Source organism: Physeter macrocephalus, chromosome 11 (genome assembly GCF_002837175.3).
Source record: "Physeter macrocephalus isolate SW-GA chromosome 11, ASM283717v5, whole genome shotgun sequence".
NCBI classification, from domain to species: Eukaryota; Metazoa; Chordata; class Mammalia; order Artiodactyla; family Physeteridae; genus Physeter; species Physeter macrocephalus.
In genome coordinates, this window is record NC_041224.1 from 52,757,390 (window position 1) to 52,783,095 (window position 25,706).

General features: G+C 35.6%; 2 protein-coding genes across 6 annotated transcripts in view; both read right to left on the reverse strand.

The window, feature by feature from the left end:
* Positions 1 to 4,222, reverse strand: part of GTF2A2 (general transcription factor IIA subunit 2) — a 30,162-nt gene extending 25,940 nt beyond the window's left edge. Inside the window, exon 1 of one of the 2 annotated variants that reach the window (XM_007128517.4) lies at positions 4,087 to 4,222. The gene's annotated coding sequence lies outside the window, so the exon portion shown is untranslated. The remainder of the gene's footprint in view (positions 1 to 4,086) is intronic. The other variant, XM_055088006.1, reaches the window with a different exon arrangement.
* A 72-nt stretch (positions 4,223 to 4,294) lies between these two features.
* BNIP2 (BCL2 interacting protein 2) lies at positions 4,295 to 24,180 on the reverse strand. Of its 4 annotated transcripts, XM_028494893.2 has the most exons (12): positions 24,163 to 24,180; positions 23,382 to 23,488; positions 22,196 to 22,263; positions 21,526 to 21,702; positions 19,486 to 19,662; positions 15,781 to 15,883; positions 14,752 to 14,883; positions 13,528 to 13,614; positions 13,313 to 13,411; positions 12,550 to 12,585; positions 9,704 to 9,751; positions 5,114 to 6,702 (listed from the first exon to the last, which is right to left on the reverse strand). In XM_028494893.2, exons 2-12 carry the CDS (start codon positions 23,429 to 23,431, stop codon positions 6,693 to 6,695), a joined length of 987 nt encoding a protein of 328 aa, XP_028350694.1. In that variant the 5' UTR covers positions 23,432 to 23,488; positions 24,163 to 24,180; the 3' UTR covers positions 5,114 to 6,692. The 4 variants fall into 4 exon arrangements, 3 of the variants coding, with proteins under 3 accessions (XP_028350694.1, XP_028350693.1, XP_028350692.1); XR_008618567.1 differs by lacking the exon at positions 24,163 to 24,180 and adding an exon at positions 4,295 to 4,379 and having other exon boundaries at positions 6,651 to 9,751; XM_028494892.2 differs by lacking the exons at positions 12,550 to 12,585; positions 24,163 to 24,180.
* Positions 24,181 to 25,706: the final 1,526 nt, after the last annotated feature.

The following is a 25,706-nucleotide window of genomic DNA, read 5'->3' on the forward strand; positions in this document are numbered from 1 at the left end:
GAAGTTACAATGGACACCACAGAAATACAAAGGATTGTAAGAGACTACTACAAGCAACTATATGCCAATAAACTGGACAACCTGGAAGAAATGGACAAATTCTTGGAAAGGTACAACTTTCCAAGACTGAACCAGGAAGAATTAGAAAATATAAACAGACCAATCACAAGTAGTGAAATTGAAACTGTAATTAAAAACTTCCAACAAACAAAAGTCCAAGACCAGATGGCTTCAGAGGCAAATTCTATCAACCACTTAGTGAAGATACCAAAACCAGATAAAGATACTACAAATAAAGAAAATTACAGGCCGATATGACAGATGAACATAGATGCAAAATTCCTCAAGAAAACACTAGCAAACCAAATCCAACAACACATTAAAAGGATCATACACCATGATCAAGTGGGATTTATGCCAGGGATGCAAGGATTCTCAATATCCATAAATCAATCAATGTGATACACCATACCAACAAATTGAAGAATAAAAACCATATGATCATCTCAAGAGATGCAGAAAATGCTTTTAACAAAATTCAACACCCATTTATAAGAACTCTCCAGAAAGTGGGCATGGAGGGAACCTACCTCAACATAATAAAGGCCATATATAACAAACCTACAGTTAACATCATACTCAATGGTGAAAAGCTGAAAGCATTTCCTCTAAGATAGGAACAAGACAAGGATGTCCACTCTCACCACTTTTATGAAACATAGTTTTGGAAGTCCTAGCCATGGCAATCAGAGAAGAAAAAGAAATAAAAGGAATCCAAATTGGAAAAGAAAAAAATAAAATTGTCACTGTTTGCAGATGACATGATACTATACATAGAAAATCCTAAAGATGCTACCAGAAAACTGCTAGAGCTCATCAATGAATCTGGTAAAGTTGTAGCACACAAAATTACTACACAGAAATCTGATGCATTTCTATACACTAACAATGAAAGATCAGAAGGAGAAATTAAAGAAACAATCCCATTTACCATCGCATCAAAAAGAATAAAATATCTAGGAATAAATCTTCCTAAGGAGGCAAAAGACCTGTACTCTGAAAACTATAAAACGCTGATGAAAGAACTTGAAGATGACACAAACGTATGGAGAGATATAACATGTTCTTGGATTGGAAGAATCAACATTGTCAAAATGACTATACTAACTAGGGCAATCTACAGATTCAATGCAATCCCTATCAAATTATCAATGGCATTTTTCATAGAATTAGAACAAAAAAATTCCACAATTTGTATGGAAACACAAAAGACCCCGAATAGCCAAAGCAATCTTGAGAAAGAAAAATGGTGCTGCGAGAATCGGGCTCCCTGACTTCAAGGTGTGCTGCAAAGCTGCAGTAATCAAAACAGTATAGTACTAGCACAAAACCAGAAATATACATCAATGGAACAGGATAGACAGTCCAGAGATAAACCCATGCACCTATGGTCAACTAGTCTATGACAAAGGAGGCAAGAATATACAATGGAGAAAAGACTGTCTCTTCAGTAAGTGGTGCTGGGAAAACTGGACAGCTACATGTAAAAGAATGAAATTAGAACATTCTCTAACACCATACACAAAAATAAACTTGACATGGATTACAGACCTAAATGTAAGACCGGATATTATAAAACTCTTAGAGGAAAACATAGGCAGAACACTCTGACATAAATCACAGCAATATCTCTTTTGACCCACCTTTTAGAGTAATGAAAATAAAGACAAAAATGAACAGGTGGGACCTAATTAAACTTAAAAGCTTTCGCACAGCAAAGGAAACCATAAACAAAACGAAAATAACCCAGAGAATGGGAGAAAATATTTGCAAACGAGGCGACCTACAAAGGATTAATCTCCAAAATATACAAACAGCTCATGCAGCTCAATATACAAAACAAAGAAAACAATCAAACAATGGGCAGAAGATCAAAATGGACGTTTCTCCAAAGAGGACATACAGATTGCCAAGAAACACATGAAAGATGCTCAAGATCACTGGTTATTGGATAAATGCAGATCAAAGCTGCAATGAGGTATCACCTCACACCGGTCAGAATGGCATCATCAAAAAATTCTACAAACAATAAATACTGGAGAAGGTGTGGAGAAAAGGGAACCGTCCTACACTGATGGCGGGAATGTAAACTAGTGCACCCATTATGGAGAACAGTGTGGAGGTTCCTTAAAAAACTGAATATAGAGCTACCACATGATCCAGCAATCCCACTCCTGGGCATATAATTGGAGAAAACTATAATTCAAAAAGATACATTCACCCCAGTGTTCATTACAGCATTATTTACAATAGCCAAGACAACAGAAGCAACCTAAATGTCCATTGACAGAGGAGCGGATAAAAAAGATGTGGCATATATACAATGGAATATTACTCAGCCGTAAAAATAGAATGAAATAATGCCATTTGCAGCAACATGGATGGACCTAGAGATTGTCATACTGAGTGAAGTAAGTCAGACAAAGACAAATGTCATATGATATCGCTTATATGTGGAATCTACAAAAATGGTACAGATGAACTTATTTACAAAACAGAAACAGAGTCACAGATGTAGAAAACAAATTTATGGTTACCAGGGGGAAAAGCAGGGGGATAAATTGGGAGATTGGGATTGACATATACATACTACTATATATAAAACAGATAACTAATAACCTACTGTAAAGTACAGGGAACTCTACTCAATACTTTGTAATGACCTATATGGGAAAAGAATCTTAAAAAAAAAAATGGATATATGTATAACTGATTCACTTTGCTGTACACCTAAAACTAACAAAACATTGTAAATCAACTATATCCCACCCCCCCAAAAAAAAACCCACAAGAAGATACATGCACTTTTCTTTCACTGCAGCATTATTTACAATAGCCAAGATACAGAGACAATCAAAGTGTCCATCCCTGGATGAATGGATAAAAACGATGCGGTATATAGAATGGAATATTATTCAGACATTTAGAAAAATGAAATCCTGCCATTTGGGACAATGTGAATGGGCTTTGAGGTCATTACACCAAGTGAAATAAGTCAGAGAAAAAAACACCACATGATCTCACTTACATGTGGAAACTAAAAAACAAAAGAAAATTAAGCTCATAGAAGATTGGGGGTTGGGGAAAAGGATGGGTCAAACTACAAACTTGCAATTATAAAATAAGTAAGTCATGGAGATATAATGTACAGGATGGTGACCAGAGTTACTAATATTGCATTGCATATTTGAAAGTTGCTAAGAGAGATCTTAAAAGTCCTCATCATATGAAAAAAAATTTTTCTGCAACTATGTTTGGTGACGGATGTTACCTAGACTTATTGTGGTGATCTTTTCACAGTGCGCACAAATATTGAATCATTATACTGTACACCTGAAAATAATGTAGTTAAGTTATATGTCAATTATACCTCAATAAAAAATAATTTTAGAAATAGCTATGTTATTTAAATGTTTGTTAAAATTACTTGCTTTAACAACCTTAGATTTCTAAAAATTCCTTGTGAAATGTTTAATTCTTCCAGATGTGGTATGACCCACGTAAATTTAGTACTACTCCATTTTGCAGTTTAGAAAATTAAAGTAGAAGGCTCCACATTCGGAAGTAACCTGAGAGTCCTAGTCTTTCTTGAGCAAACCATCCAGTTTACATTCATTCCGGTACGGGTTCACACGAGGTTGGAAAGCGGACTTCAAGCACCGAAGACACACAAGAATGAGACACTTAAGAAACGCCCCCCACCCCCAAGCCCGCCCCGATACTGTGGGGAAAAATCACCATGTAAGCTTTAAGACTTTCATCTGGCTAAAAACAACTGCTGGGCTGAGGACCCCTGCCCCCCCACCCCCCACCCTCCGGACTGTTCACATGGCGCCCCGACTACAACAAGCCTCCCGGCCGCCTCCCTTTCCTTCCTTTCCCACCCCGGGAAACGCCGCGGGGCCATCCCGGCAGCGAAGTCGGTAACGGGCCGAACGCAGGCCGAAAAGGCCCTCGCAGAAGACCCAACGGACGCAATGCCTGCTCTGAATGGTGGCAGGGAGCGCGGGCCGGCTCACCCAGTACCTGTGGAAAACGCGCTTCCCGCCTCAGAGCCGACAGAAGTGGGTAGGCCAGGAACCCAGCAGGAGGTGCCTACTTCCCCGGAGTACCTCTCCGGCCACCGCAGAGAAAGCGCCGCTGGCTCGACGACCCGGAAGCACTCGCAGAAGCTGGAAATGACGCAGGCCCATTCCTGCTCCCGCCAGCCACTCAAGTCTTGCGAGAGGGGAGGGATGTGGAGGGAGGAGCGTGGGGCCGCAGTTTCCAAGCCTCAGGCCGCTAAACAGGTTTAGCTCCCAAGTAATTCACCAGGTTCGCTAAAACGTTAATAAGAGAATTAAAATTTTACAGACTCTTCTCCACTGTTAGACGCACAATTAGAAAATGTAAGGCAGTCACATTTTATGCCTCAAGTGTGTTCAGCGTAATACTGTTGAAGACCCAGTAATACTAAATTGAAGACAAATTCTTAAAAGTTTATAGCCAAGTATTTCTTAAAGAAACAGGGCGGCAATTCATTTAACCCTGCAAGCGTTTAGCTTGTGAATCACAGAATTTCAAATCGGGAGAACCTGTATTTAAAATTTATGCTTAATACAAGACAAATACTTCAGTTTGCATTTGCGTTTACGTAATCCCAAACGGTATCCTAGCTGTGGATTAAAGGCAGCAGTAATGTGCACAGCTGTTTGCCGTTAAGCAGTTGAACAGTGATTAAGGAGTAAATGCAAAACAACTGCAACCAACTTGAACCTCTGCGCTGGTCCATAGAGTAAACAGGTTATTTTTTTATGCCATGTTTTCAGCCACTTATTGAACTGATTTCATTGGTGGATTCCCCATAACTAAAATAATTCTCAACTATGAAATACAAAGTGTGCTTATAGTTAAATGTTTAAAACTGAAGCAGGATGAACTCTTCACCCCCTTGAATAGGAAGCAGCACCCAAACTACAGAAACAAAAGGTCTAAAACTATTTGAAAAGCTTACAAGATAAACTTTGTAAAGATTCAGTAGTGAAATGGGAGACAGAAAAATGTGACAAATGAGTCAAAAACAAAACTTTCCAAGTAATTTATTTAAATTCATTAACGTTGCAAAAATACGATGTGCAACAAATCAGGACACAAGTTATTGTATTCCTAACAAGTCAGAGAAAAAGAAAATATTACATCTTCTTAGTAAATCAAGACCAACCCTAGTATTTCTTACAGGGACCACATCAACATCTTGCACACACAGTCTTCAGAACTGAATTTCTCTCACTGTAAAAGGAGAGCACTAGGCTATGCAAAGTTATCTGAACAGTGGTAAAATGATCACAGTACATTAATTGTGTCTAAATGACAGCATGTGAATTTATGGTAAGAAAAATGTATTAATCTTTGAAATATATATCAAAGTGCATTAGTGTCTAACAAACTCTGAATTGTGTTCCATGTGCCCCAAGGGCACAAGTCAGTGCCCTGAACACCACAAATATTTACTAGCTAGTTTATGTAAATAAACTGTTTAAGGGGCATAACTTCAGAAAATTCAAACACAAAAAGTGCAGTAGAGTAGCTAATTAACATTATTTTCCAAGTTCCTCCTTAGCTACACTGAATGTGAAAACGCATAAAAATTTCAAAAAGCAAATGTTTTAACCTCTTGTAGAATCTTATAAAATAGAATTAGACAGATATTATAATTCTTTAGTAACATGAAAGCATTAAACTTTGATTTTCTTCTGGTGTTTGATGTGTTATATTAAGTGCTTCATGTAAACTTTTCATAAAAGTAGTTCTTAAAACATAAGAAATTAAGTAGATCTATCATACATAGCTGCAACAAAGTAACAGTTCTGTTCAAATTTTAGTGTCACTCCTTGCTGGTCAACACATTATTTTCAATTATTATTTTCAATTACCATTGAGAATTTTAAAGGATTTTAAAGGATTACATTACTGGGACTCACCACTGATATGATTCTAATTCATTCAGAATCTTGGGATAGGAAGAGGGGGATGAAAGGCTCTCCAGATAATTCTTCTTTACTATTAGAACATCAACAATCTCCCACTTCTCTTACCAGCTGACCTTCTCATGCAAGTCTAAGTCCTTAACTCTTTCTCCCAAATTACGCAATCCCTGTTCCTACAAGATAAACTCTAACAGAATAGTTAGTCTAACTTTTAAGTACATTAATTCCTCTAGCTATCCCACCCTTCTGACATTTGTGATCCACTTCTCAAATAGCTATACAGGATGAGAAAAAATAAGCATGAAAACAAAACAGAATGTGGCAGCCATATCTACCTATTTTCAGTCTATCTCCTCCTCCTCCTGTAGGAGCAATGTTAGCAATTTTCCACATATAACATGGGGAAAAGGATGAAGCTACTGTCACCTTATATACAACTTTACCAATCTCATTAGGAAACTGGATATATCCTAATGCTAATTTTTAACTATCAATTGAAGAAATCTAAAAAGCCCCTTCTCCTTTAATTCAAACACTTTCAAATTCCCTGAGCAATCACATAAAAACAGCCAGAGTAACACAGTCATTTAAAAGAAGAGTCTGTCAAAAAAGCAGATTCCTTACCTTTTTAAATTCTGGAATTGCAGCTGAAGAAAGTCTAGCAACCTATATATACCTGTCAATCAGCAAATTTCAGTATTCAGTATAGTTACTAAAGAGTGATGTCCATTTTGGAACAATACATTAAATGTTTACCAGCTATGAATGTCAAAAGTAACGTAACCCTACACTTTAATCTGAGCATTGTAATTGCTGACTCTCCCTGTTTAAACTTGCTTTTGTATGAAGAGACAAAGCAGAGGAAAATATGAATTTTCATTGTAAGTATTATCAGCCTTTGCCCCCTCCTCTCCACAGTCTCCTTATTCACATATTCTGTATGCAGCCTGCAGGTTTTCCTGATTGATACAAGAAATGGTACCAACCGCTGCCATATACAGCACTTCCCTTAACAAGGACACATTCAGTGGAATCTTAGCTAACTCATTATCCCTTTATAGTTTTCTTTCTCTTACTTCCTTGTTTTGTTATCTTCCTTTCCAGGTCCTGCTAGGCCCTACTTGGAATCATATTTCTTTATACTCCCCCCACCCCCAGTTAAAGACTATTATTAAGCTTAAACTGTGGGATAAATATAGTGTCTTCCCTTGGTGCTAATAAGGAATATGACCAAGCAGAACACAATCAGATTACTTTATAAGAGAAACTTTTGACTAAAAAGAGGCACTCAGAACCCAAACACAACAAAAAATAGTGGCATAAGCATCAAATTAAACAAGTTAGAACCATGATCCCAGCAGAAAGATAAAATAACAGTTATATGTACTTTCACCTCAATCAGTAATGGAAAATTAAAACTGAATGATATGGAGAAAATGTCACATAGCTAGTAATTACAAATAACCAGTTTAATAAATGCTTTTCCTCTGACCTACTTGTTATGATCTTAAGTCTCATAGCTATGAAACATTACAGGGCATGTCCCTATACCAGATTTCATCAAGCTATAGGTTAGAACAGGTATCCTTTTAAATCTAGTGATTCACAGCAAATCCCTTTGGTTATATCCCAAATGTTACCACCGTTCCCTCTAAATTTTAATGTTCTCATAGAATATAGGCTACCTCTACTTTAAAAAAATATGTAGGAAAATGCGCCACTTTTGCAACGAGTTGTATCTATAATCAGGGACAATGCTTGCAAATGCAAAAGTCAATAAACAGTAACGTGTTGAAACTGAAGAACTGGGTACTTAATGTAGAGGAAAGCCACCTATTTAAAAAGCTCAGCCAGGTTTGACTGAGACACAAATTTATAGATGAAAGACTACTTTTACTGATGAAAGGTCACTGAAAGCACTCTACAAATATAGACTCTAATCACAATTAAATTCAATATGATCTTTTATTCGTAAGTTCAGAAGGAATGCCTAAACTGTTACTGTTAGTTTGCTTTTTGAACACAAAGTATTTCTAAGATCTGAGCAAGCAATAATGGTTTTAGCTTTATTGACTATAATGACATTAGTTCAGGATCTGCCTACAGCAGCTGGATCCAAGTGAAGTCAGGAGGCTGCTGAAGAAAGTTTCATCCTGGGAATCCTCCAGCATCTGCCATAATTGGACTTGGGTTACTGTGTCAAGTTTATGACTGAGGAGGACAAAAAGTAAAGGAAATTCTCTTTTGTAATAGAAAACTTTACACTAAAAACAGCAATGATAAAAGCCAGTCTAGGATAGAATAAATCCTAGAGGTTTAGCTCCTGCACCTCAATTTTACTACTCTTTTGTAAATTACCTTATAAGAAGGGCTGGAGTGTGGTGTGACCCTTAAATCAGGCAGGTACTAAGTTTACCAAATGTATAAGTCACACAAGTATATGACACAGTATTAGACCAACCTGTTGTTTTTGTATGATTTTGTGGGTAATTAAGTTCCATCTGGGGCATAAATACAATTTCAATGTAGAGTCAAGGTACTTACCAAATTAAACAAAGAGTTTTATGCTTACACCAAACGCAAAACACCATAATATGATGATGCTCTAAGACTTACAAAATAACTTAATTTACAGTACTGTCAACATAATTCAACAGAAAATGGGAAAACACACCTTATCTGACTGGGTCAAACACCTGATATGAAAGTATTTTGGTAAAGTGCCCACATTGAAAGTAGTTAAAAAAGCAGCCCCTATTTTCTAAAGAAAAGTAGTGACAGTGAATAACTCATCACATTCTCTGAATATTACACTGTACTCACACAAATTCAGGAGAGTGATACCCTGGACACACAGCTTATTTCACATTAGTGAACAAACCTAAAATTTTTATGAGCTTCTGACTTTTGGCCAGAAGATAAAATGTCTGATATATACATATATACAAACCCCAATTCTTAACCTCTTAAATTCTCTAATTCTAAAAATGGCTTTTTGACTTGTCTTTATGTTTAAAAAAAAAAGTGTGCAATACACCTGTATTTGTGTCTGAATTAAGAAATAAATGTTAAGAGAGAAAAAAACTCAGAATGGTACTAATCTACTTAGATTATGTATATGACCTTTGGGTATTCATGAGAACCAGTTTAACTGTCCCTCACCTTATGAGCATATTTTCTAAGTGACCCAGGAAGTGTACTTAACCATTTACAAAAACAAAAATTTTAACATGCATTTTACAAAATCATGGTCTTATTTACCTGCATATTCTTCCATAAGAAAGGTATACATTAAAAAATATTGCTCAAAAACATAAAAATATATATTATCTCTTTCCTTTTCCATTTAGGCATATAAATATTTTACTGAAGAAAATGCATCATTTAATAAACAAATGCAAAAACTGCTTTATATAAAGTGTGGTGCTCTGCTATTTAGCAATATAAAATATAAAATGATTACAATATAATTAGCTAGTAAAGAGCTAAATTCAAGAGATCTGCAAACCAGTACAGCAGTGAACAGTCCCTTATACAAAAGTCCATTAAGAAGAAGTCAAGTCAGTTTTGTAACAGGTTACATAAAAATCAGGACCAATAAATGCATTATAAATGCAAAAAAGCACTGCTTCATCAGCACATTCTTCAGTCGTGTTTGGACTAGATGCCAAACTTACTGTTCACTTTTCGGTTCATCTTGTTTTCCATTAAGCTCTTGATCAACTCTGTTTAATGAAAAACAATATAGATAGTAAGATATCAGCAAATGAACAATTATCTTTCTAAAAATAATGGCTAATTTTACCATAGATTATTATTCTGTTAAAAACAAAGCTTTGCAAAGAAGCAGACATAGTAAAAAGGTTACCAAACATTTTCCCAACCAGGAAAGATAATTTTTAAAGGCAAGAGGACACTGGCAAGAATGTGACTATTGTTTTTGTAAAAAGATTGTAAGATACTTTATATACAAATGCACATAAACTTTATTAGAAGTTCAAATTACAACAGGCATATTAAAATGTTGAACTGTAGCATGGCTGAGGCAGGGAGCTAAGTGATCTGAGTGGCAGGAAAAATAATTCCCTCAAAAATGATGTTGTTGGGCTTCCCTGGTGGCGCAGTGGTTGCGCGTCCGCCTGCCGATGCAGGGGAACCGGGTTCGCGCCCCGGTCTGGGAGGATCCCGCATGCCGCGGAGCGGCTGGGCCCGTGGGCCATGGCCGCTGAGCAGGCCCGCATACCACACACACAAAAAAAAAAAAAAAAAAAAAAAAAATGATGTTGTTAACTGAAATATTTAAATGCCACTAATGCCAACAACTGATCAACTTTTAAGTTCAGTGGTACAAGTGCATATTTATGGATGCCATAATTATTCTCCAAAATTTATTGGTACACTTAGAATGTGAACACTTTTTATTTATCTTGATAGTAAGAAGCCACAGAATTTAATAATCAGAAGTATCTAGATGTAGATTAAAAATATGATCAGGAGTGGGATGCATAGAGATCACATCAAAATTTAGGCAAGTGGGGATTAGAAGAATTATGTAATTACCACACAAAACTTATAGACAACCCTTCACAGATAATGTACAACAATCTCTTACTATTATATTTGTATACTTATATTTGTAGTAGTTTGAATCACTGATGGAGGAGAGTTTAAAACAACTTGGTATGATATACGAAGATACTTTTCACACTTCTTCCCATTACTACAATCGCCTGAACATTAGTGAGTCAGACCTAAAAGCCTTGGCCTGTGGTAAAGCCAGATTAACAACATTTTAAAATATTTTTTATATTGGTAACAAAAATTTGAAAGTTACATATTCTTGATAAGGCATGCAAAACACATCAATCTTTCCAACATCTGAAATATCAGTATGAACTAATTTCATAATCACTTTATTTTTAAACTCTGTTCAAATATTTTAACAATCAACATCTACCTGGCTACACTTGCACTGAGTTACTTGAAACAAACATCTAAAACATTTAAAACTGCTATATTTCAGCACACTCAGTTTTGAATCCTTATCACCAGTACTCATAGAAATTTCACCTTGGGTAATAAGCTCCCCCATGCAGTTTCTGTTAACTTGATTTTAAAAACATGCCCTTCTATTTTTAAAACTTGAGTGTTACCCTTTTCAAGCTGACAAGGATTTATTATTTTTCAAGGCTAAAGAAACTTTGTACAAAACCTTAGAAGTGCCTAAAAGATCTATGTAATGATTCTATTTAAGATTAAATGAAACAAAAGTAAAAAAAAAAAAAAAAATCACAATAAAATAATATTGGTAGGTTTCAAACAATACATTTAAATAAAAAGTACAATTCTACTTTTTTTCTGATGCCTAAGTTACTTAAGAATTTTGTAAAAAGGCACAACATAGCAGATTTCATCAACAAAGGCAATTCATTTTGAAATACAGGAAGCAGCTGGCTTCAAAATATTCTACAATTATAGACTACATTTTAAACTTCAGCCACTTGTCTGGCAAATTCACACCGATGTCTTGAGAGGAACGAGAAATTAGCAAGATTTAAAATCACTGTCCTTATCTCTATCTTAAAATGTTTAGCTGTAAAGTGTCACATAGAAATGTAAAGCTATGACTCTATCACATGGTCAACTGAATTCTTGCTCATCAACAGAGCCAAAATGTGTTCAAAGTTAAGAATATTCCAGCTCCAGTTCCTTACAATGGTCCAAATGATAACTACATACATATCTCTCACCTTAACTCTTATGAGAGTGTATCAATCTGTTTTGCTAATTTAATTGTTAATATTTTAGAAATCCATTAACAAGTTAGATCTAAATCCTATAATTTTCTAAATTACTATATAAAATGGTAACTATTTTATACACTTGCCTTTCATCTTCTATGCCAAGATATTAACAGATGACAGTTTGTTATGCTCAAAGCAGAGGTATTCAAAATTAAATTAAAGATGGAAAGCAGAGTGTTTAACTATTAAATGGTACATTGAACTTCTAGGTATTTCATCACATGTAGAATTTGACTAGTTAGCAGGCCATTTAAGCATACAAGAAAATCAATGTTGGTTAGCCAAAGAATATGTGCATTGCAAATATAATCATCAACCCCAGGGGGGGGAAACTGATACATTAAAGAAGTGCATAAATATTTCAAAAGCACAAGGTTCGAGATTTAAAGTATGGTGAAACTGGTAAGGTATTATAAATAATTGGTTTTCCAAATAGTATTCTTAGGAGTTTACTGTCAGTATTTATACCAAAAGCAGGGAGGAAGAGGTGTGGTCTTTATTTTGTAACTGGCATTATTATGGTGCTAAAAACAGAGTGAATCCAAGCCATACTCAGCATCAGGAACTTTGGATTCACTCTATATTTGAATCCTGGGGTATATTTATATTTACAAATGCTATTATCTTTGTCTACGAGCTAACCAACCAATAAGGAAGAGTTAGTCTGTGCAATGCAAATGGACTAGTCTAGATGCAACCCAGTCAAGGTGTGCATATACCTTTTCTGTTTCTTTTTTAACTTTTCTTCTTCATACCTTGGTAGGGAAGAGTTATTTTAGTAAACATACATGTTATGAAGATGAACAAAAACTCAAAAAAAGGCACTAAAAATAAACTCATAAGTTTGCAGGCAAACCCAAAAATATTTAACATACTATACAGGAAGTCAGAACTGACTTAAGAAATGTGGTTTTGACACATTCAACAGACTAAAACCTCACATTAATAGAACAAAGAAACATTTTTCTATATTATAGCACTGTGATACTCAAGTATTTATGTTAACAGTCTTCTACCACTTCCTTTTAGAAGTTAAATAAGTGAATTTGGTAAACAGAACAAACTCCAGCCACTGGAAAGTATTAAGGTTAGACTGATATAAATATTTTACTTCCCTAATAATATTATTTGATGCCATGACAAGCTTACTCAAATTTGGAGACAAGCATGTTCAAGTCTGGAGAATGTTCTTTAGTACTAACCAATCAAGAAACCATCTCTTAAGACTGTAACTATCTTTAAAAATATAAATGAACCAAACCAGAAACAATTCCTCCTCAACTGATAGCCTGAAGAAAATGGTGACTTATGGGGAAAGTGTTGGAAAGTGTCTTCTTCCCCCTTTTCTTTGTTACAAAAACAAGAGCAGTTATAAAATAATCATAATATATGAAGGGAGAAAGAATGGGTACTGAAATATTTACCTCTTGCACATCAAAATATAAAGATCCAATACAATTAAAGAAATGAAACAAAACATACTGTTTTATGCATTCTGGTATTCCAACATATTCCATGGGGACAAGTTCCGCTAGTTCTGCCAAATTAAAGACGTATCTAATTTTTTGGCTGAATTTTGAGCTATGGAAGGAAATAAAGATAATTACCTTAATATTTCTGACCAACAGAACTGACAAGAAATTCATACAGGAGTCTGTGGGGTTTTTTTTAAGAGTCAATGGTTCTCAGAAAATTACCTAATAAATGGTCTTGTAACAGCCAGAAGTGTTCTGATAAACCAAGAGGGATGTACAATGATTAAAGACTTTAGGTTTTTCCGTAACCTGGAGTTTAAAAAAAAAAAAGAAAAATTTAAAAGTTCTACCAATTCTAATGCTAGAAGAAAAGCTAAGACATCAGTAAGTATGTGCATGTCTATACAAACAACTGAAAAAATCCTCATTCAAGAGTTGTCATTTGGATATGAATATTCCTAAAGACAACAAAAGATAACAAACAAAACAAAAGAAAATGCACTCTTGAATTCCAATGGTCCTTCCCACTGCCACGAAATGAACTCTACTTCATTTGCCTAAATTTATGTCCACAGTGTAGCCTGTTATTAAATGTCTCCTAGTATACATTCACTTGTCTTCAAGACTGTCAACCAGGGGTAGAAGCCAATACTGAATATAAAAGCAAGCTCTTTTCATTTTTCAGGATGATGGGGAAACTGTTATTAATTTCTTCAACACCATGAAAGGCACTGGGCAGGCAGAAAGGTGAGAGGAGAGATCACCACAGGAACAGGTAACATGAATCAGATCTAATCTATTCTTACGGAGTCTAAAATTTTGATTAAAAGTTAAAAGCATTATCCTAGACTACTTTAAATGATGAAATAAAAACTGCTGTTTTTATCATCATATTTCACACTTACAGTGATGACTAAGTATTTAAAAAAAAAAAAAAATCACAAGAACCAGCCAATGTCATGTTCAGGTATGAAGAGAAACCTGTTACTGGATCTGAGTTGATTAACCTAGTTTGAATTAGCTGTGGTCAAATCAAACCAAATAGAGGATCAAAATTCCTTCCATTAGCATGGATGACTAACTCCCAGGAGAATACATTTCTAGAACTCATTCCAAAGAAAGATTACAGCTAAATAAGCATCTTAAGTAACAAAATATACCAAGCACTACAAATGAGGCAAAATCCAGAATATAATAAAATAGGAAATGTACTAAATTCTCCATCCTTTCCCAAAATGTAAATTATAGGAAAATGTTTGATGTGGTACAAAGGAGAAATAAAGAGCTATTTTATAAGTTTGAAAATAGAAACTTGTTATGAAATTAATAAATGTAATTTCTGAAGAAATACATGGTGACTTTAAGTGGCAACAGAAAATAAAATTTAATCTAATAAGGACATAATAAACAGTATTCAGACTAGCTTTCTACTTGCATTTACAATACCTTCTATCAATTTGTTGATAGCATTTCCTGAGCCATCCCAGACTGGGCATTTTTCTTCGAGTTGTTGCACCATTTAAATAAACGATCATGTAGTTTTCTGCTACTAACAGCTCCAAAGTGCCAATAACGTACCTGTAAAAATAAAGTCTTAGAAACATTGCTATGCAGAACCAAACCAGGTTATCCAAATAACACAATTCCCTTCCCTCCCCTTCAGTGAGAGCAAAAATTTAAAACAGCATTAGTTGGTATTATGGTTATTTAAAGAAAAAAAAAATTCTTTTCTTTTAGAAATACATCTTGAAATGCTTATAAATGATATGATGTCTGGGATTTGCTTCAAAATTATGCCATGGGGAAGTATTTGTGGGAATAAAGTATAAACTGATAATTGTGGAACTGGGTGATGGTTACACAAAGATTTAATATACTTCTCTCTGTCTTTGTATATGTTTGAAATTTTCCCCAATAAAGCACTTAATGTGTCCTCAAGTGTAAAATGAAGTTGGAACACACAATCTGTAACATCTCTTCCAGTTTTGTTTTGTTTTTTTTTTTTGCAGTACGCAGGCCTCTCACTGTTGTGGCCTCTCCCGTTGTGGAGCACAGGCTCCGGACGCGTAGGCTCAGCGGCCATGGCTCACAGGCCTAGCCGCTCCGCGGAATGTGGGATCTTCCCGGACCGGGGCACGAACTCGTGTCCCCTGCATCGGCAGGCGGACTCTCAACCACTGCGCCACCAGAGAAGCCCTCTCTTCCAGTTTTAAAATGACAATTCTTCTGTTGAGTTGCAAAATGGATAGTTTTTATAATGCCAAGGGATAGACGTAAGGAATCAGAACTAGGATTATTTATATTGGGTTGGCCAAAAACTTCCCTCAGGTTTTTCTGTAAGATCTTATGGAAAAACCCGAATGAACTTTTTGGCCATCCCAATAATTGCTACCCAGCTACATAAAGTTCCCTTCCTTAAACTGGAGATCTAATGTACTCAATTCTGTCCAAACATTTTTGTGATGATCTACTTACTTAAAGAGATTGTCCATCAGGTATCTATAGTTAGGTTGACCACTTTCAGGCATAAAACAGACAGCAAACACAACAATGGCATTTAATCCATCCCCATAATATCCTGAAAAAGAAACCAGCATGATTATACTCTGAAGATTTTTCAGGGGATATCATTTATGGTTGATAAATTATAGTGGTGTATGTTCCACACATTTCTGAATCAAAAAGTATGTTTTTTTTTTGTTCTGACCCTGTATAGTCTTACAGAGATCTTTAAATCCTTTCTTCTCAAAAAGAGAACAATAAAATTTAAAGAGGAAAGAGTGGGCATAAAAACCAGAAACCCACTTAAATTAGCATACTCAGAAAGCTGCCTTATTTTAGCAAGTAGATAGATAATAATCCAACCAGATACAATACAACATCTGCAATAAAACATTCTCATGCAACTTCTGCTTAAAGTAGTTGCTCTTTAAAAAATAGTTTTACATTCAATGATGTCTAGCATTCTGTAGCTTTTAAGGTATTAAAAAGTAAGAAAAGATTATGTCTGACAGAAGTCTAAGTGAAGAAAAACAGCACTAAAATATATGTTTTAATTAAAATCTCTAAAATATAAATGTTTTAATTCTCATACAGATATTAAGCTGTAACCAGCAACAAATACTTCTGCTTTAACTTTCATTCCTATTGTTTACAAACATGCACTAAAAAGGAACATTTCAAGTACATTAGAATTATTCACTACCTTTCTTAATCCCTTAATCACAAAACACCTGTGGTAGCTCAATAGGATAAAATGGCCCTAATTATTTTCTCCTAAAAAAATAAAGTGCTATTTCTCAAAAATATTAGGTTTAAACAATGAGGCAGATCTCACAACTTGCTTCCAATGAACTAGATGAATTAATACATGTCTGTGGACTTCACGATCCATATCCTGTTTTCTTCACTGAGTAAGACTAAATTAGGCAGAATAATGTAACTGTAAATATCCAAAAGATTTGCTTTCAGATGAATGAAGACTACAGAAATAAGCAGAATGCATTTGGCAGAGAGTAAATTAAGCAGAAATGACTATGTGAAAAAACCAATCTGCTTGACCTATGTGGCCCCCTGTTCTGAATTAGGAGGATTTCAGATAGTATGACATGCTCTATAGAGTTGTATTTTGACTACCATTAACATTCTGGTGCTATTTACACAGTGACTATGTAAACTTCTACATACAAGACAGTCAGACTGATAGATGTTATAATTGCACTTCATAGCTTTTCTTATATGACTTGTAAATTTCTTAAGGAACAAAGCCTTATTTTTATATATTCCATAAATATGCAAAGTGGGTATTCCAAAAAAATGTGGAATGAACTAATTCTCTACTTTGTGGTAAAGCTAAATGATTTGTTCAAGGTTTTAAGGCAAATTAAGATTCATATATTTTAAAGGGCCAGGTTGTATTTATAAGCACAAAAGAGTATAAGAACGTTCACGGGGGACTTCCCTGGTGGCGCAGTGGTTAAGAATCCGTCTGCCAATGCAGGGGACACGGGTTTGATCCCTGGTCCTGGAAGATCCCACATGCCGCGGAGCAACTAAGCCCGTGCGCCACAACTACTGAGCCTGCGCTCTACAGCCCGCAAGCCGCAACTACTGAAGCCCCCGTGCCTAGAGCCTGTGCTCCACAACAAGAGAAGCCACCACAGAGAAAAGCCTGTGCACTGTAACGAAGAGTAGCCCCCACTCACTGCAACTAGAGAAAGCCTGTGCGCAGCAACGAAAGAAACCCGCGTGCAGCCCAACACAGCTCCCCGCCCACCAAAAACAAATGAACAGCAAAGAAAAAAAAAAATGTTCACAGCAGTTTTAATCATAATAGCTCAAACTGGGAAAAAACTCACAAGGTCATCAAAATAGTGATGGATAAGCAAACCGGCAGTAACAAGGAATGAACTATGGATACATGCAACAACATGGATAAATGTTAAAATGATTATGCTGAGTGAAAAGTAGACAAGACTGTAAACTATGATTCCAGTTACATGAAATTCTTTAACAAGCAAAACTAATCATGAGGTAGGCATTAGAATAGTGGTTATTGGAGAGAGGGTATTCATTGAGAGGGAGAACCAGAAAATTTTCTGGGGCAATGAAAATGTTCTGTCTGTCTGGGGGTGTAGATTATAAGTATATATGGTTATATGGGCATTCATCAAAATTCAGTGAACTGTACACTTAAGATTAGAGCATTTCTTGTGAAATAAGTCAGACAGAAGAATGACAAATATTGTATGTCACTTGTATCTGAAATCTAAAATAGCTGAACTCACAGAAACTGAGACTAAAATGGTGGTTACCAGGGGCTAGGGGTAAAGGGGAGATGTTGGTCAAAGTATAAACTTCGAGTTAGAAGATGAATAATTTCTGGGGACTAATGTACCACATAGTGACTATAGTTAACAATACTGTATTATGTACTTGAAAGTTGCTAAAAGAGTAGACTAGACCTTAAATGTTCCCACCACAAAAAAGAAAAGGTAATAATGTGATGTGATACAGGTGTTAGCAAATGGTATGGTAGCAATCACTCGCAGTATACAATGTATCAGGGACTCTCCTGATGGTCCACTGGTTAAGAATCTGCCTTCCAGGGACTTCCCTGGTGGTCCAGTGGTAAAGAATCTGTCTTACAATTCAGGGGACTTGGGTTTGATCCCTGGTCAGTGAACTAGGATCCCACATGCTGCGGGGCAACCCGCGTGCCTCAACTAGAGAGGCTGCGTGCCACAAACTACAGAGCCCACGCGATCTGGAACCTGTGCGCCACAACTACAGAGCCCAGGCGCCCTGGAGCCTGTGTACCACAACGAGAGAAGAGAAAACCTGCACGCCACTGCTAGGGAGAAGCCCACGCACTGCAACGAATGATCCCGCGTGCCACAACTAAGACCCAATGCAGCCAAAAATAAATAAAATAAATAACAAATAAAACTTTTTTTTTAAAAAAGAAAGAAAGAAAGAAAAAGAAAAAAAAGAATCCACCTTCCAATACAGGGGACGCATTTTCGATCCCTGGTTGGGGAATTAAGATCCCACATGCCGTGGGGCAACTAAGCCTGCGCGCTCTAAAGCCCACACGCCACAACTACTGAGCCCGAGGGCCACAACTAAAGAGAAGCCCGCATCACAACGAAAGAGCCCACGTGCTACAACAAAAGATCCCATGTGCCGCAAGTAAGACCCGAGGCAGCCAAATAAATAAATAAATATTAAAATTAAAAAAAAAAAATATATATATATAATGTATCAAATCAACATATTTTACACCTTAAACTTATACACTATGTCAGTTTTATCTCAATGAAGGTGGGAGAAAAAAGGAATATGCAAATGCTACAAAAAAAGGATTAGAGTAGTTCACTGTATATAAATTATAAATGGATAAAAAAGGGAGAAAGTCCCAGTTTAGGGGTGTCTAGGGATAAGGGTGGAGGGAGACAGTTTTCACCGTATACTCTTACACCTTTTGAACTTACTGTATGCACGTGTTAACAATTTTTAAATGTTGGCTTTAGCCTTTTACTTCAAACCTGTTACATTTCTAAAAGGGCATGATGTTTATTATGCTTTCAAAATTATGTAATACCTCAAAGGAGATTCCCTTAAGCATTCAGATTTCTGATATTGTATTCAAAAATCTAAAAAATCTTTGGTAACCGTTACCTCCGTGGCTGATAACTTTTTTATAGGGTTCAATTGCTCTCATATCAACCCTGTGGTCCTGTTCTCCAATTCTGAACATACGCCAGCGTCGTCCATCTTCTTTTTCCTCTGCTGCTGTATATTCAGTAATTGAGCCTTTCCTAATAACTTCAGTAGTCTTGGGTTTCGGAAGATCATCTGTCAAAATAAAAGGTTTTTGAATCACAGATTGTTATTTATAAAATAAAAATCAAATTACATGTTAACCACTTTACTATCTAATTAGATTGTTCAGAGAATTTTTTATTATACCTTCTGTGGAATTTTATTTATTTTTTAACTTTTTATTTTATATTGGAGTATAGTTGATTAACAATGTTGTGATAGTTTCAGGTGTACAGCAAAGTGATTCAGTTATACATATACATGTATCTATTCTTTTTCAAATTCTTTTCCCATTTAGGTTGTTACATAATACTGAGCAGAGTTCCCTGTGTGTGGAATTTTAAATATTTCTTCCGTAATAGAGGAAAAGGCTTATTCTTGATATAAGGCCATTTTGTTTTGGGAAATCACGGTCCTTTACCTTTTTTTGAATTGCTTAATTCAGAAAGGACCTAATCGCAGTACAACGTACATCCGCAAATTCAGAAACGATAATTCATACAGCCATCAAAATCTTAGTACACTGGCCCTACAATGCCTTTCCAGATTCTATTTACAACACTGTCCTTGACAGACAGTTACCACTATACGTTACTTAAAGCAACTATCTGGGAGCCAATGTTTTTTGTTGTTGAGCACATAAATTATTCCCCAAACATTATAATATCAGATAGAAAGTGGTTAACGAGTCAATGATTATTTCTCATTTGATCAGTCTTATAAAGCAGAAAATTACTGATAATATTCTGAAGTGTACATGCAAAAGTCTATTTTAAATTGACATTAGTCAAAGCACAAGCACCGATGATTAGGTATAATTTACATTTTAAGATTGCACTTTAGCTGATTTTTAATGAAGCAATGATTTTCGAAATTTTAGTATCACAGTCCTTACCAAAAGATGGGGGAAGGGGAAACCTACTGTATGTTAGTTGTTTGTTTCCAAGACAAAGCTGTTAACGGAAAATATCCTTCCAGGAAATGACTACAGCAGCATTAAAGAAAGAAGAGACAAAACACATAGGCAGAAAACTATTTCAGTATCTTTATAAAATATTGCTTATTACCGGATTGCATATTGAACCAGTGAAACAGGGAAGAAAAAAGGAACAAAAGATAACAGCACATTAAGGATCTTACTCTTTACTGCAGATAACATACCTAGTGATAAACACTGCTTTGAAATAAAAATCACTTTAAAGGTGAACTAAACATATATAAATTATTAACAACTATAAAGATACTGTAGAAGCAATTATCTAATTAAAGAAAACATGCAAAGCAAAACACATGCCAATTCCTTTCAATTCCAAATAACTAATGATAAAGAATATAAGGGTGGAGGCTAGGAGAATACATTAATTCAAGGTAGTTGTTTACAAAGTGCAGCACTATCAGGCAAACCTATTTAAAAAAAAAAAAAAAATCACCCTCAAAAAAAACCACTCCCTTCAGAACTCCCTCTCTGCAAATTCTTAACTACTTTTAGCACATTCCCTAAAGCATATATTTCTTCAAAGCTTTTCTTCTTAGTTATCTACTGAATAAAAGAACATGCCATAATTATCGAGCAACATGGAAAACATAAGTTTACAGCATTGGGCAATTAAGAAAAAAATAGAGCCACACGTGTAATCTACTATAAACAGTTTTGAAAGCCATCATATTCGGTGTTTAGCCGAATTTCATATATTTGCAACAAATATATGAACTTTAGAAAGTATAACATTTCAACAAAATGTCTTAGCCATTGATTTTTTCAAAAAAATCCCTTAGCTGGTTTCATGATCAAGTTTTAAGTTTTTCCAATTATCCTAACATGAAAATGCCACTATGTATGTATATAAACACGAACATTCATTAATAAAGGTCAGGGAAAAATAATGAAACACTTACCTTCCCACTCAAATTCATTACTGTCCTCCGATGGTGTATCTAAGTCATCTAAGTCAATCTCCCCACTTTCATCCAAATCATCTGACAACACAGAGCCATCACTAGGATCCAGGGTTAGGCTAATGTCAGGAGCCATTAGTTTCTTTCTCACTTTATTGCCATTAACTTCTAGTGAGCCTGGAATGGGTAAAAAAAAAAAAAAAAAAAAAAAAAAAGTGAAAAATATATTTAGAAAAAATGCTTAGATGTATAAACTGAATAAGAGAAAAACTTTCATCACTTTATTCTTGGGAAAATAACATTAATTAAACACAATTCCAAAGCACTTATTTACAAACTTTGGATTTTGATCACTATTGCTTCTGTATCACAGCAAGATGACACATCCCAGTGAGGATATGCCTTTTTAAATAACAGAAGCAGACCTTATAGTCACCTTTTACTATTAAAAACGATCTCCTCTCACCCCTTTATGGTTGAAATTTCTAAAACCCAAAGGCATGTTTCTGAAAAGTATTCCAAAGCAATCCAAAAATGCTTTCCTAAACATTCAAATTACCCTTTGGCACCCTATGATGGAACAAAAACTGAGTATATTTTTAATCTTGACAAAGAAATGTGTTCAAAAAATAGCACAGTTAAAGTCTATCACTAAGTGTCAAGTTCTTACCGGGCTGACTCTCTCGTCCAGTTACAGCTAAAATATCTGCTTCAATACTATCATCTTCCGGTAAAGGTCTAGAACACACAGACACAATTTTCAACCCAGAAATTAAAAAAAATTTTTTTTCAAGTTCAAAGATCTATTAAAATAGCTTACAGAAACAATTATGTGGAAAACTGAATAAACCAATGTTTCTTAAGGTTTAGTAATTTACAAACCACTGTTAAAGAAAATTTTCAGACTGTCTGAATTGACTTACATATTTACATAAGCAACACGTAAAAGTAGATATATATTCCTTATGTAACTGCTCTTAAATACAACTACAAAACAAATTAAAAAATCATTAATCTACAAAACAAATATATTTCAAATGCATGAATTTAATATGATGCACGATACAATGTATAATGAAGCTGAACTGTCACTCACAATGGGAATATGGCAATGATGAATACATATTTTGAGCTCTGCATTTCTTTATTACTATTATCATGCTATGCTATGCAATGACTCAGTATTCTCACCAGCTGTCCATATTCCAACTGCTAAGGAACCTTCTTATGCACTGGGATGGTCTTCTGACCAAGATGGCATGGAAGCATCACTTAAAGTCTGCCTTTGCTCTTTTTCTCTTAACCCAACTCGTGCCAATACAATTGTAAACACAAATCAAATATGTCAAGGTACCTCGCCAGATAATCTAGAAAACTTTTCCTTGTTTACTTAACAAGCTTTTTCTTAAAATAAAAGCATAAAACTTAACAATTCCTATAGACTTCTAAAGACCATCTTCCCCTAGAAACCCCTCAGACTCTATTACTAGTATTAAATGAATACTTTGCAACACTGGGTTTCTTTAAGAAGCCCAATATTCATTTAGTAAGTCAGCAGTCCCCAACCGTTTCAGCACCAGGGACCGGTTTCGTGGAAGACAATTCTTCCACAGACAGAGGGGCAGTGGGGGGATGGTTCAGGAGGGAATGCGAGCGATGGAGCGGCAGCGAAGCAGCAGATGAAGCTTCACTCACTCGCCCTCCGCTCATCTCCTGCTGTGCGGCCGGGTTCCTAACAGGCCACAGACCGGTAGTGGTCCGTGGCCTGGGGGTTGGGGACCCCTGTAGTAAGTGACATCTCAATAAAGAAACTGTGAAGTTTTGTTTATCTGTTTTCATTTAAAAGCATTGCTCACATTGGAAAATCTTCATCTTGCCATTCTTCCTTAAGTTCAACACCTTCCATCCTCAGCCTGGACTCAATGTCAACTACAAGCTCCTGATAATCCAGAGAGCCAAGGTCCTGTAAAAAAAGAAAAAAAAATTTATAGGCTTATTTTTCACTTTATCTGCTGAAAAGATGCAATAATCTTATACCTTAGTTCATACTTCCACCCTGATCGTGAAATAAATTTAGTTGGTTGCAACTACAACTTTTTTCCCCCAAGAATTAGAACAGAAAACAGAGTGTATATATTCTAGTAATTACTGTTTGTAATAAGGGTATTGTGCAGTGAAGTACTTGCTTCCATTTGCATATATGCATGTGTGCCCCAGGACACGATTTAAAATTTATTAGGTACTGTGAATTATGTAAAAGCAATTTGCAGGATGGGGGGCACAAATAATAAAAGTAAATAAATATATGCTCTATTCTAGACCCATAATTAAATTTTCTGTCCTTTGGAGAGAGGTTAATTCTGGAAATTGAACACTAGGTAAATAGCATTTACACTCGCTTGATTCAGCAGAGTCCAAGTGGTGTGCTGTCTCTTATATTACTTCTCTATAGTTCCAATGACATAATTCCTGAGCCACTTAAAGAAGGCTATTCAGTACCTGTCCAGTAAATGAATTATGCTATGTTCTGATTTGCTTCATATCTATAACAAGCTTTTCTCATGTAGTTTAGCATGAGTTTTCAGACACTGAATTTAGTGAATATTTCTATTCACGCAACTCCATGTTTTAACTTACTTTCAGTTTTTCCAAGGAAGGATGTGGGTGTCACTATCCTCAGTTTACAAAATGAAGGATCTAGAGTTTCGTATGGTTGATGGAATAAGAAATACAGGTTTAAGTATATTATTTAAGAAGTCATTAAGATCAACTGGTTAACAGTGCAACAAAAATCGTGACAACTTTAGGGGGCAAGAGTTATAAACGGAATATTTAGTTCACTTACATTAGAGTAAGTCAACAGATGTCTAACGTTATCTTTAAAAAAAGAAGTAAAACATAGATGTCTTAAGAGATAGAAAGTATTACTAGTTATCACTAGCAGTTTTGAAACAAAGTTAAAAGTGGCTGACACCAGTGGAAGAAGAAAGAAGGTGGGAAGGGGAGAAGATGCTAGTCATGGCAAATCCTTCTAAATTATTTAACTTTTAAAACCATGTATGTATAACTTGTGGTCATATTTTATGGTTGCCTCATCTGCTGTGTCATTACAACATTCAAAAGATACACAAAGTTGTACCAAAAAACCATTATGTTCCAGAACAACAACAACAACAAAATTACATTGGAAATTTTCTAAAGTGTTAGATTTCACATAAACTAAATTCATATCTCTGCCAAGACTGGGAGGCTCTTTTCCCAGTTTGAATTCTTACTTATGCTTAAGAGATTTCAAACATTCTCAAAAGGTCTAAATTTTTGAGGAACTACTTGCAGATAGAAAAAAGCAAATGCTGTCTTTTCTTCACCAACATGTTTGCTGGGAAAAGTCAGTTAATTTATACATAGGAGTAAGGCATTTTTAATTCTCTGGGAAAAACTGAGCCAGGCAATTTTGAGAAATGAATGGAAAACACACTTAAAATATAATAATCTTGACTTATTTAGCAGTTTCTCTGTTTCTGAAACATAACCTATAAAGCAATCTGACACACCTTCAAGGACCACTTCATAGACTGTTCTCTGACAGTAACTCTTACTCTCTGTAGAGAGGAAAACAAACAAAAAAGGGATACCTACTTTAACAAATAATTTTCTATTTAGAACACAGAATTATTAGAAAAGACCCCCAAGTTATGACCAATAAAACCCCAAAACTTAATACTTATTACTCTAGAATGCATGTTCAAGTGAGACTGCAGCATTCTATTACTAAAGGTTTAAAACTGACAGTCTATTCCAACTTTTATAACTTTTTTTCTTTTTGGCTGCGTTGGGTCTTCATTCCTGCGCACGAGCTTTCTCCAATTGCGGCGAGCGGGGGCTACTCTTTGTTGAGGTGCGCGGGCTTCTCATTGCAGTGCCTTGTCTTGTTGCGGAGCACGGGCTTCAGGAGTTGTGGCTCACGGGCTCTAGAGCACAGGCTCAGTACTTGCGGCGCACGGGCTTGGTTACTCCACAGCATGTGGGATCTTCCCAGACCAGAGATGGAACCCATGTCCGCTGCACTGGCAGGCGGATTCTTAACCACTGTGCCACCAGGCAAGTCCCTCAACTTTTAAATTCATTACACTTCTCAGTGTTTTTTCAAATCTTTGACTATGAAGTGAAATAATGTTTTT

Bases quoted from the DNA above. Each gene is read 5' to 3' on its own strand.
- BNIP2 (XM_028494893.2), bottom strand. From the start codon at position 23,431: ATGGAAGGTGTTGAACTTAAGGAAGAATGGCAAGATGAAGATTTTCCA. The intron at 22,264-23,381 runs GTGAGCAATGCT...TGTGTGTTCTAG, and splicing joins CAAGATGAAGATTTTCCAAT to ACCTTTACCGGAAGATGATA. The intron at 13,615-14,751 runs GTATTGTAAATG...TTTAAACTCCAG, and splicing joins TATCAACAAATTGATAGAAG to GTTACGGAAAAACCTAAAGT.